General features: G+C 38.0%; 1 protein-coding gene across 2 annotated transcripts in view; it reads left to right on the top strand.

Annotated features, from left to right (window-relative positions):
* MBD5 (methyl-CpG binding domain protein 5) overlaps positions 1-13,626 on the top strand; it is a 445,079-nt gene that overhangs the window by 417,181 nt on the left and 14,272 nt on the right. For both annotated transcript variants that reach the window (XM_043995606.1, XM_043995607.1), the window contains one exon: positions 1,061-1,134. In XM_043995606.1, coding sequence (XP_043851541.1) covers positions 1,061-1,134 — 74 coding nt within the window. The remainder of the gene's footprint in view (positions 1-1,060; positions 1,135-13,626) is intronic.

Here is a 13,626-nt window from a genome sequence, read left to right as displayed (position 1 = left end):
TCTTTGTCATCCAGGCATCAATTGCTGAAGCTTGGTGGGTGAGGCAGCTTCTATTGCCTTTGAAATACTCTTATAAATATGTGAAATCTTTAGGGATCATTTGAGATAAAATATGGAAAAATTGAAAAACATTCCCTACTCTTTTCCTCTATCTTTAAATAGAAGTTCTCAAACTTTCATCTCAGGACCCCTTTATATACTCTTAAAAATTACTGAGCTTGGAGGCAGCTAGTTGGAGCAGTGGATAGAGCACTGACCCTGGAGTCAGGAGGGCCTGAGTTCAAATCCGGCCTCAGACACTTGACACTTACTAGCTGTGTGAGCTTGGGCAAGTCAAATAACCCTAATTGCCTCACCTAAAATAAAAAAAAAATCACTGAGCTTTGGGCAGCTGGATGGTGCAGTGGATAAATCCCTGGATTCAGGAAGACCTGAGTTCAAATGTGGCCTCAGACACTTGACACTTACTAGCTGTGTGACCCTGGGCAAATCACTTAACCACAATTGCCCTGCAAAAAAAAAAAAAAAAGAAAGAAACTAAAAAATAGCATTTGTCATAACCAATTTCCTGTTTATTTAGTACTTACCATCATGTCCAAGTTGATGGAGAGCCATATTAAGGCTAACGGCCTACAGAAATGCTATTAATAAGCAAATGATGTCTACACTTGTCCCAGTTTACCAGTTATATAGATTGCCAACTAGATTTTAAGCTTCTTGAGGAAACGTTCCATGTCTTTGTATCCTGGGAGTGAAGGTAAGAAGGAACTCTGCTTGGCATCATTTCATGAATTACAGGTTTTCCTCTCAAATGTATTATTTTCTAAGTGTTACAGTTTATGTTTATCTTGTCTTTGCAGTTTCATATACAAATGTACTTTCATTTTAGTCATTGTTCATACCTGGAGTCGCTGAAGCAGGAATATCTGGTTGAATGCTAACAGCACTGTTTTACTGTGCCCTCTGGGTGAAGGACCTGCATGTTCAGCAGTAAAGTAAAAGCAGCACTTAATAATTGCAGGTCTGAGTAATGTGGCTTGGTCTTCATACATTCACTTAGGTGGAGCCCGAGAAGTTGAAGACACTAACAGAAGGATTAGAAGCCTACAGTAGAGCCCGGAAAAGAAACAGAAAGTAAGTGCAATTTTTTCCACTTTTCAAAAATATTTGCAGATCCTTTTTCAAATAGATAATGAAATGCCACCAAGTTTATTGGTGTTATAGCATACATTCATTAGTTATCTTTAAGGAATTTCAGCTAGTACCATAGGCAAACATCAATGCCATTAAATCTGTTATCTTCTCATCCTAACAATTTGTGCTCATAATTATGTGGGGTTTTTTTCTCCCAGTTAGCTAGTGGGAAAGGGAAAGAGGATTTATATGTAAATGTAAATTGTAGTATAAATTAACAAGTCAGCATGTTAAAGGGCATAGTTCCCCAAAATAGAATGTGTAAACAAACTTGGAGGTTAGTGAATCACAATTATACCAATAAACATTTGTGGTTTTTACATGGTTTAATGTTCTAATAACTTTTCATTGGTATTATTATTATTAGCAGTGGCAGAAATGATTGTAGAAAGATGAATCTAAAATGTTTTCTGGACATTTATATCCTTAGTTACTTATTACAGGACAGATGGAATGCTTGGAGTACAATCTATACTTTGGCATAATGGAGTTTTTTGGATTATGTATATCAATCCTGATTTAACATTAATTTTAAGAACAAAGTATCATGAACAAGTGCTTGACATAGTAGGTAGAGCCCTGGACCCTGAATCAAGAAAACCCAAGTTCACATCCTGCTTCAGATATTTACTAGTTGTGTGAAAACAGACAAATCACTTAACCTCTCTCACTTCAGTTTCATCATCTATAAAATGGAGATACTCACAGTACCTATGTTTCACAGGGTTGTCATGAGGATCAAATAAGATGATGGATGTAAATATCTTTACAAACCTTAAGGTACCATGTAAATAGTACCTATTATTATTAATTTAGATATTGCATAACCAGTTTTATAAAACAAAGTTGGCGTACAGTAGATTGCCATTCAGCTTATAGTGACTGTTCCACAGACAGACCAGTTTTCCAACAGCATACACATCGCACAGTCTTAGTTATCGTGATTTTAAAATGTTAATAGAGGAGGTTCATCAGATTTTCCAAAGTGGAAATCCAGTGTCTGGAAATTTATGTTGTATATAATGTCCATGCTCTATTCCTACTGCTACCACCCTGGAAAATTCTAGTCTTTTTTCTGACAGAACCCTTTCAGTACCTTTTATCTAGATCTTATAGTGCTACTTCCTTTGGACCACACCAGCGATTTGTTACTCCCTCTTCCTTCTGCTCAGCCCTGCCGATGGTGACCTTCCTGAAAGCTCTCTGCCCTCCTTGGGTCTGTTGCAGTTACTTTTACCCTGGTATCACCTCTAGTCAGGGCCACTGCCATACCAAAAATTTTCTCTCCTTCCATTTTCTGATTAAACCATGGTATGTTCAAGGTCTCAGACTTGAGTTATGGGTTATCAGACTCCACTGGGGCCCTAGTGGTGATGTCTTTGAGCTTCTTACAACTTTGGAGAGGGTAGATACTCCCATAGTGATACAATGGCATGGTGCAGTGGAAAGATCATAGAATTTAGAGTCAGAGGACATGGGTCTGCCACTTATATCTGTATGACTTTAGGACAATCACTTCACTTCTCTGTACCTCAGTTTCCTCACCTGTAAAATTAGGATGTTGGTCTATGGCTGGCCTTTGAGATCTCTTCCAGCTCAAGATCTATGACCTTATGGCTTTAAATTTATGATCTTATGAACTAGTCAGTATTTGCTGATTATTTTAAAGGAAGTATTCTGGAGCTACATTCCACCAACAATAGAAAAAATTTACAACTGGTTCTATAGAGATTGGGAAAACCCCATTGCCCCTATACGGGTAGACTCTGAGGAAAGTGTCCAAAGGTAGAATTCTTAGCAGTAGGAAGACCTGGAGCCAGACCACCACATCAGGATTTTCCCAGCCAATGAAGCACTAGGATACCTTCTGGACCTTAATTAGTTCCATATAGATGAAGGTTCTCTAATCCCTCTAAGCTAGTTCAAAATTTGGTAACTCATTCTACAGGATGGTGGCATAGTTAGTCAATAATTTACTAAGTACTTTCTATTCTTAGGCACTCTGTTAAGCACAAGAGATTTTAAGAGGTGCAAAAGCAGTCACTGGCCTCAAGAAGCTTGCATTCTAATGGGAGAAACACTATGTAAATGACTAGGTACATACAGGATATATACAGAGCAAATGGAAGATAGTCTAAGAGGGAAAAACCCTCCCTAGCACCTGGAGAGACTGAGAAGAGTCTCTGGCAAAAGATGGGATCTGATTCTTATAGGAAGCTAGGGAGAAACTAAGAGGCAGAAGAGAAAAAAGTGAGCATTCCAGACATGGAGAAGATCCAAGACAGCGTTACTGAGACCAAAGATGAGATGGCATAGGATGAACAACTAGCTAGTGTAACTGACTAAACTCATGGAGAGGAATAAAGTGTAAAAAGGACTGGGTGGGGGTAGAGGGGGTAGAAAAGGGCCAAGTTATGAAGAACTTTAGGTGCCAAACAGAAGACTTTATATTTGATCCTGTAGATAATTGAGAGCCACTGGAGTTCATTGAGTTCAGGGGATCTGGTGATGATGTGACCAGAACTACACTTTCTCAGCTAAATGGAGGCTGGAAGACACTTGAAGCAGGGGAACCATTTAGAAGATGATTATAATGGTCCAGTGAAAAAGTAGTGAGGGTCTGAACTAGGGTGGCAGCTCTGTGAAGGAGAGACAGGAGCAAAGGAAATTCAGAAAGAGCAGTCAGATAGGTAAGAAGAGAACCAGGTGAAAGCATTGTGGTAAAAACCAGGAAAAATTGATCCACAGTGTCAAATGCTATGGAGGACAAGAAGGATAAGGATTAAGAGAGGGCCATTAGATCTGGTATTTAAGAGGTAACAGTTACTGTCCTGCCCCCTGGTGCCTGAATTGGTTACTTTTCACCTCTTCCCCAGGATTCTCCAATACCATAGGGAGAGTTGGAATATCTAGGCTTTCTGCCATTATCTCCCATCCCCATCAATGATGTTCCTCAAATTTTAGAAGGGCCCCTGCCCCCCCACTTCTGTTTCACAATTTAACAGATTAGCTTTTACAAAGGAATAATTACTAACAAAGAATAATAGGAATAAATATACAAATGTTCCCCACCCCCAATATCTAAGTAGGAAAAAGGGAATTAGAACTGGGTTTACTGCTTAGGTTCAGGTTCAGTTTCAGTTAGCACAATCTCATGTTCCAAATTCAAAGCCCCTCCTAGGTTTGACTCCTAGACATCCTAGCTTCTCAGAGCTTCCCTGGTGGTCTGACTAGAACATCTAGCCTGGAATTCTAGCTCCACGGTCATCAGTGATTAGATTCTAGGTTCAGTGGGGATTCTACCTCCCTACATCTAGAGATAAAAAGTTCAGACAATACAAACAAAAACAACCAAACCCAAGTCCATCTCTCAGTAAAAGAGAGTAGGGAAAGGTAGCCTTTTCTCTTTCTTCAATTCAGTTCATGGTGCCCGAGCTGTGAATGAACCTTTCCGTATGCCACAGGAAAAAGAATGAATGTCCTAGCCTGGCAGTTTATAAAGATGTAGCCTGGGGGCAGCTAGATGGTGCAGTGGATAAGCACTGGCCCTGGATTCAGGAGTACCTGAGTTCAAATCCGGCCTCAGACACTTACTAGCTGTGTGACCCTGGGCAAGTCACTTAACCCCAATTGCCTCACCAAAAAAAATTTTAAATTAAAAAAAAAAAAAAGGTGCAGCCTATTCTGAGTTGCATCCATGTGATAGGAGAGTGAAGAGTATCTTCTTCCTAGAAGCATACTCCTGGAATTTCACAGGGTGGCTGTCTCCATTTTTAGGTGATCTTGGTACGTTCAGGGCAAAAGTAGTTACAGAGAAATCATTGGTAACTTCAGAGAGGGCAGTTTTAGTTGAATGAGATTGATTACCAGACTACTAAAGGTTTAGAAGAAAAGCAAAAGGAAAGGGCGTAGAAGCATTGAATATAGATGGCATTTTCAGTGAATGTGACTATGAAAAGAAAAAGATATAGAATAACTAGTGAGGATAAGACATGGTGAGTTTTTAAGGAATGGAGAGACATGAGGGTTTTGAATAGTTTTTACCCAAGGGAAATGTTTTTAAAATTAGGAACTTAGTACACTAAGGTCTATCCTGGATAGACCATGTCTTTACAAAGCATAAATAGCTAGCAGATCAATTGGTAGCTCCAATGCAACCCTTTGCCAATATATCAAATATTTTAAAAGATTTCAAGTGGGTTGTTTTTATGGACCATATATAGGTTGCAAAATAGGCTTCATAGGGCAGCTAGGTGGTGCAGTGGATAGAGCACTGGCCCTGGATTCAGGAGGACCTGAGTTCAAATCTGCCGTCAGATGCTTGACACTTTAGTAGCTGTGTTACTCTGGGCAAGTCACTTAACCCTCAATGTCCCTCCCCCCCAAAATAAATTAATTTATTAAAAAAAATTTTAAATAAGCTTCATAAAGACATGAAAATAAGCAATTTGGTTAGTTACCTGCTGTACTGTGACTGAAGTGGCATTTTCTCTGCAGAGCTAATGAAAATGGCAAATCCTGAGAAACTAATACAATAGTTGGATGAAAAAGAGAAAAGTGTAAAACATCTGTAACACAGTTTTGCAAAGAGACATTAATTATAAAATATTCATTGAACAAATATTTTTATGTAAAAACCCCTTATGATGTCTTCAGTATTTCACAGCAAGATAGGTTATCTATTGTGCTAACTTAAATGGTCAAAAAAAAGTTGATATTACGGGAAGGAAATAAATACTTGCAGCTAATGCTGAAATTTTTTTCATACACACATGCATACATACATACATACACACTATCTGTAGATAGAGAGATAAGAGAGTATGTATGTATATATACATATATCTACATGCACACACATAAACTTTCTCTTACTGATTATGTAAATGGTAGCATATAGAAAGGAGAAATTTTCTCATAAAATTGTAGATATTCAATAAACATGAGGGTAGATAAAGATTAGTCAAAAGCATAGTCAAATGTAAAACAAATGCATTTGTCTTGATGTTCCTTGTGTGTACTTATGGTTTCCTCAAAATGTCATTTAACCTTATCTAAGAAAACCATTAGAAATTTTTTAAAACTTTATAAATTTGAGCCCATGAGATTATAATGTATCTATTATTAACAAATATATGTATTTCATCTTAGTCACAGTAAACAAATCATTTTTACACATTCTTTTTTATTATAAATTAAAATAATAACTTTTATTTTATTTTTAAATTTTCTACTGCTTTAAGATGTTACCATCCAGATTTCTCATGAAGAATTTGGATACTTAATGAGTTTAATAACTAATTTTCCAATTAGTCAACCATTGACTCTTTTCCATAACTCATATGTGGTTTGTTTTTGTTTTATTTTGTTTTTTATTTGTTTTGTTTTGTTTGTTTGGGGGTGGGGTTTGCGGGACAATGGGGATTAAGTGACTTGCCCTGGGTCACACAGCTAGTAAGTTTCAAGTGTCTGAGACCACATTTGAACTCAGGTCCTCCTGAATCCAGGGCGGGTGCTTTATCCACTGCGCCATCTAGCTGCCCCATTCATTCATATATGTTTATACTTAGGAAGTATTTTAGAATCATAGTCATGAAATTTGTAGCTGAAAGGGACTTTTTAGATCATTTAGTCTAATCCCTCAATTTTATACATGAGAACACCAAGTCCCTGAGAAGTAAAGTAATTTGTGTGGCAGACGGTACATTAGAAACCAGGCCTTCTGAAGCCTTTTCCTGGGACATCCACTAAAGAAGCACCATGGTAGTATAAAGACCACTGGATTGGGAATAAGAGGGATTTGGACCATAGACCAGCTCTGCTACATGCTAGCTGTGGGACCTTAAATAAGTCACTTTACCTCTCAAGGCCTCAGTTTCCTCATGTATAAAATGAGAGTAGTAGATTTGGATGATCTCTGGCTCTGTCATCATATGACTGCCTGCCAGTTCATTGTTTTCCCTACTATGCTGTACTGCTTCTGTTTGTAGCCTAAATCCAATACTGACAAAAACTAAGTACAAATAATGAAATAAACCATAGCTTCATTGCAAAATCAGCAACTGATAGTTCAGAATATAGAATTTGCTTAGATATGCCAGCATTCACTGATGAATCCAGTCAACAGCCTAGGGTTCCTCCTAATCAAATTCCACTTCTGTTTGTTTATTTCTGCATGAAGTAGTCATTCAGATTCTAAAGTCATTTGTCATAAAGCAGTATGTAATTTCTCTACCCACTCCTTGTTCCTAATACAGTTCAAAATCTATACCTGATTTCTTTATTAGCAGAGATAAGAATGTGTGACAGCACATGCAATGAAAATGAAAGATGGCAATTATCTCTATTAATAATTAGAAACGTGATTATATGAAAATGCCTAGTGGTTAATCAAGTAGGTTTTAGAGTGTCCATTAGTAAAAATGTTTATTATTAAATGTCAGCAGGGAACAGAAAATAGCAGAAGACACTCTCAGGGAGGCCCTCTGTATTTCAGAGCTGAATTTTTACTAATCCTTTATTTCATAGGACCATAACTCTTATTCTAAATTCTCTAATGACTATACCTTTCCGTAGCCTACCCTGTTACTGTAAGAATAGTGTCTGCCACTGTGACAGGAAAGCCTTTCTTCATTTCTGAGTCTCTTGATTTTTTTAAAGAATAAAATAGTTTTTACGTTTTTCAATTAATTGTTGTCACTCTATCTCTACCCAAACATCAGTGGTATAGCTACAATCAGTGGTATAGCTAGAACCATTAATTATATTTTAAAGGAAATGTTCTTGAATTCCAGCATATTCTGAATCTAGGATTTCATTTTTTGTTCCTGTTATTTCTAAAAGTAACATGTAGTTAAGTATTGTCCTTCCAACATTGGCTTTGATTGGCTGGCGCTATGATCTGTGCTCACCAACAAGTAAAGAAAATATATAAAACAAAATATAAAGAAATTTCAAGAAGTAGAGAATGATGACAACAGGGGAATTAGGAAAAGCCTTGGATGTATGGGGTGAAGGTGGGAGGGTGCCTGAACTGTCTTCTGAAGGAAAGGAAAGTTTTTATAATCCATGAGTGAGAATGGAGAACATTTCAGACATGGGAGTTGTCACCTCTGCTGCAGAGGCGTGGGATGCTCCTGTGTACAGAAAACAACCATCAGGGCAGTTTGAGTAAGTGAATTAAGAGGAGTAATGTGAACTATAACTGGACAGACAAGTGGTAGCCAGATTGGGAAGGACTTTAGATGGCAGGCTGAGAAGTTGGTACTTTATCCTAGAAGCAATAGGGAGCCTTGGAGTTTTGTTTTTTTAATAGGGAAGTGACATGGTCATATTGGTGTTGTACAAATATCAGTTTTATAGCTACATGAAAATAGATCAGAGAGGGAAGAGACTGGAAGCAGCAAAAGCAGTAATGAGGACCCGAACTGGGAGAGTGAATGTGAGTAAAGAGGAGGAGACTTACATGTGAGCGGTGTCGTGGAGGTGAAAATCAACAAAGCTTGGCAGTTGGTTGGATATGGAAGGAAAAATAAAAGCCAAGGTTGTGAGTCTGGGTGAGTACAAACATCATGATGCTTTCAATGGGAATAGGAAAGTTTGAAGAAGGTAGAGGACATTCAAAAAGAATTGTCCAACAGATAGTAATGCAGAACTCAAGGTAGAGAGATGAGACCTGAATATATAGACTAGGGAACTGGCTACATAGAAATGATAACTGAACCCTTGGTAGCTAATCTGCTCACAAAAAGTGTAGAGAAAGAAAAGAGGGCCTAAGAGCGAGCTTTGAGAAGTGACCACACATAACAAAAGCACAGAAAGGGAGGATCCAGTGAGAGAGTCATCACAAAGGTAGGACAGAGCCAAGAGAGACGGAGTCATTAGCTTTTTTTTTTTCTGATATATCACACTGCTGACCCATTGAGCTTGCAATTCACTACAATCCCCAGATCTTTTTCAGGACAACTACTGTCCAAACTACATTTCCCTCATCTTTTACGTATTAATTACTTTTTTACCCAAGTGTAAGACTGTACATTTATCCCTACCGAACTTTATCTTACTAAATATACCTCAGTGCTGTAGCCTAATAAGATATTTGGGGATCCCTTAACTCTTCTCCACCGGAAGCTAGCGCTCCCAGGTTTATGTCACTGATCATTGTCATCTATACCTTTATCCAAGTCATTGGTAAAAATGTTGAACAACAAAGACCAAGCACCATTGAACCATTAACAACTACTCTTTGAGGCCTTAATCCATCTAACCATATTATTGTCTAGTCTGCATTTCTGGTTTAGTACTATGCAGGCCTTTGTCCTCTTGTTTTTTTTATTCCTGGGCCATATTTTCCAACTTTTTTTTTTCCATTCTGCCTTATACTCACCTTTTCATCGAAGTCATCAAGGAGCATATCAAGTTCTACATAGAATTTCTCTATTTAAGGGCAGCTAGGTGGCACAATGGATAAAGCATCAGCCCTGGATTGAGGAGGACCTGAGTTCAAATCCAGCATCAGACACTTGAAATTACTAGCTGTGTCACCCTGGGAAAGTCACTTAATCTTCATTGCCAAGCAAAAAAAAATTAAAAAGAAAGAAAAGAATTTCTCTACCTCTTCATCCTCCATAATAGATGTTAGAACATAAACTGAAAATATTTTCATAGTTGTCTTTTTGGAGATGCTTTTTTGTGAGTACTATAATGAAATAAATGAATCAAAGAAGAATATTTATTAAGTGCTTGCTATCTACAAACCTCCATGCCAAGCCCTGGGGATCCAATTAGAAAAAAGATAGGCCTTGCAGTCAAGGAGTGCACATTGTAAAAGAGGAAGATGACACATAAAGGGGGTTTCATCTGCAAGTCACTTGGAAAGCCCCAAAGGTGCAGCAGCAAAGCTGATAGTATTGTACCATCTTTGATATCATTTTTATCATTAAAATTACGTCTACTACTAATAGTAAGCCATTTAACAGTGCCAAGGACCTTAATGGTGAGGACTTTGTTTCCCGTATCTTCAGCAGCCACAGCTTCTGAGGAAACAGGAGCCAAAGTAACTGCAAAGGCATCAACAGAACATCTTCACAAGGGTTGATCCCTTAGGTGATGACAGCAAGGGCAAGACTGATGACCAGTTTGCTGTTCTGAGGAGCACTGCTTTAGCTTACCTGTCTGGTGGCAGCTGGGTTGGTGGTTGGTGGGGGGAGAGGGAGGATGATGGTCCCATTTTTTACCACTTTTCTTCCCCTGGATTATGATTGTGGAGATCAGGCTTGGAGCAAGGCTGGAATACTGTGTGCACTGTATATCCCAAGGTTCTTGGGTTTACAACCTACCTACATGAAATTATGTTTCTTATTTACTTTGAGCCTACCATAAACCCAGCATCTTTATTTGCCTCTCCAAATGTGAGTCATCCTTCCACATGGCTGTGGTATTTTTTCTCCTGATTTCATGTATAGCAAAAATGTTGAGATTGATACAATTTGGTTTCTTCCAGTAGTGTGTTCACTCGGTGGTCAATGGACAAGGGTCTTAGATTTAGAGAAACAATTTACTTCCTGTTTAAAGATCATCTAAAGGGGCAGCTAGGTGGCGCAGTGGATAGAGCACCGGCCCTGGATTCAGGAGGACCTGAGTTCAAATCCGACCTCAGACACTTAACACTTACTAGCTGTGTGACCCTGGGCAAGTCACTTAACCCCAATTGCCTCACTAAAAAAAAAAAAAAAAAAATTTAAAAAAAAAAAAGAAAGAAAGATCATCTAAAAATTCTAAGCATCATCCTTTGCTCCCTTTTTGGCCATTCTGCTCTCATTAATGTCAAAGTACAAGGGAGCTAAATGAGCCTGAAGGCCGTTTTTTATCTTTGTTTGCTTCATGTGTTGTCATGGCACAGAAATTAGTCATCTGGTGGCCAGCCTACTGGTGTCCAACTTTTATGTGCTCTGCTAGTCTGGTCCTTGGAAAGTAGATAGAGTCTGTTATCAGGATCCCATTCAGCATCTTTCCAGCATGATGGAACCTGTGCCAAAGCTTGTGTATGACCCCCTAAAAACCCGGTGACATTTCTGCACCACAAGGAGGCATCAGAGGAGGAATATCAGGCAATAAAAAGCAGCCGGCTGATTTAGGGCTTTAAAGTTTATGATGTATTTCATAGACAGTATCTCCTTTGATCCTCACACTACAAAATACTACAGGCATCATTTCACAAATAAGAAAGTTCAGAGAGGTTGACTCCTCACCCATGGCTACATCCCCAGGAAGCATCAGAAGTGAGTTTCTAGGGCCAGTTCCCTTCTCAGGACTTGTCTAATGCTCTTTTCATCCTGCTGCTTAGGGCTAATGATAGCAGAATCTTTGGGGGAAAACCAAACACATAAAACTTTTCCTGCTTCAAATAAAAGATTTTGATTTATACTCTATTGTTTTGTTGTTAAACAAATACACCTTAATTTTTGTAGGATATCTAGATCTGGTTAGCAGAACTATTCCTGTTCTCTTTGTCTCTGACAGCATAGTCTTCTTCAATCTTTCATAGAATCATGGAAGTGCCATTGGAGAGGAATTTATAAGCTACCTAGGCCAACCATTTGGGTAAAAGAGACTGGCCTTTTCACTTAATTCCTTCACAATGTTCATTCCTTGGTGTCTGTGTCATGCACATATTTGACCCTTAATAACTGAATAATAGTAATATTCTATGAGATTATATACCAGAGTAAAAGTGTACTTTAACCAAGCCCATCATAACCAAATTTTCTCCGTAATTTAATGTCAATGGCATTCATTCTTTTATTTTTCAACTGGAAAATACTCAACTACCAAAAATTAAATTAAAAAAATATAAGTTTGTTAATCTGACATATCACTATCTGTACAAAGACGTATATTTTTAATAAAATCCTACTCCCTGTTAGAAAAACATGGCTGGGGCAGCTAGGTGGCGCAGTGGATAGAGCACCGGCCCTGGAGTCAGGAGTACCTGAGTTCAAATCCGGCCTCAGACACTTAACACTTACTAGCTGTGTGACCCTAGACAAGTCACTTAACCCCAATTGCCTCACTAAAAAAAAAAGAAAAGAAAAGAAAAAGAAAAACATGGCCTTTTAAAACAATATTTAAAACTAAGGAGAATGAGATTTGATGTATAGGAAACAAAGTTGAGGGTGGCAGGAGAGAGAGAGATCAAGCCTTCCTCTTCTGTGGGGCACTCCTTCATATACCTACCTGTCTCTCCAAATATTCTTAGAATCCTCTGGATCTCTTCTTTACCTCCATTTCCCATCTTATATCTTGTATTATATTTATCTTTGTCTCTCACACACACACACACACACACACACACACACACACACCCCAGAATATAAACTTATTGAGGACAGAGACTTTCATTTTTGTCTGCATGGTGGCTTTCAGAAAGTAAACATTTAATAAATGTTTGTTGAATCGTTTAATTGAATTATGGAATGGACACTAATACCTGCCTTTGGGTCTAATGGAAAGGGTACAAAAATTTGGAACTAAAAGAGCTAAGTATAGTTCTCTGTTTTTTGCTTTGCTAATTAGTTCCTGTGTGATCTTGCAAGCCACATACCTTCTCTAGACCTCATCTGGAAGAAGGAGGGGGACAGAGAGTTGGACTAGATGATCTCTATGATCCATGCTAACTCTAAATCTATGGTCTTAATTATGAAGGCATTTGACAGTCTTTTGTGATACTTTTCTGGACAGGATGGAGTTAATGTGAGTTAAATAAAGATAGGGAGAGCCCCAGCTTCTTGAATGATCATTCTCAAAGTGCCAGTTATTGATCACTGTCAATCTGGAGAGGCCTCTAGTGGTGGGTTTAAAAACTCTGTCTTCATCTGTATTCTATTCATTATTTTTCTGGGTAACAGAGATGGAGATATATCTGGCATACTTATCAAATCTTCAGGTGGCATAGAGCTGGGAATAATAAATCATGTGTTGGATAAAGGAAATAAGATTCTAAAATACTTAAAGTGATATTTAATAATAGTAAATATAAAATCTTGTACCATGTTAAGTATAAGATTAGAAGATATGACATATAATTTGAAAAGGGCTTTGAAAGGGTTTTAGTTGACAATAAATTCAATAAAATCAGTAGCCTACTATATTTTAAACTTCTTGAGTGCTGGGACTATATGACATTTATTTTTTAGCCTTCCCTCAGTGCTTAGCACTGTGTATTGCATGTGTTATATATACTTAAATGTTTGTTGAATAAATGAATAATTCAGTTAATGTATAAGCAGTGTGAGCTAATATGATCTTTATTGTTGTTGTTGTTGTTTTGTTTTTGTGTGTGTGTGTGTGTGTGTGTGTGTGTGTGTGTGTGGTTTTTGGTGAGGCAATTGGGGTTAAGTGACTTGCCCGGGGTCACACAGCCAGTAAGTGTTA

The sequence above is a fragment of the Dromiciops gliroides genome, chromosome 3 (assembly GCF_019393635.1).
Source record: "Dromiciops gliroides isolate mDroGli1 chromosome 3, mDroGli1.pri, whole genome shotgun sequence".
NCBI classification, from domain to species: Eukaryota; Metazoa; Chordata; class Mammalia; order Microbiotheria; family Microbiotheriidae; genus Dromiciops; species Dromiciops gliroides.
Note: the sequence above shows the minus strand (reverse complement) of the source record. Positions and strands in the feature narration are given on the sequence as shown.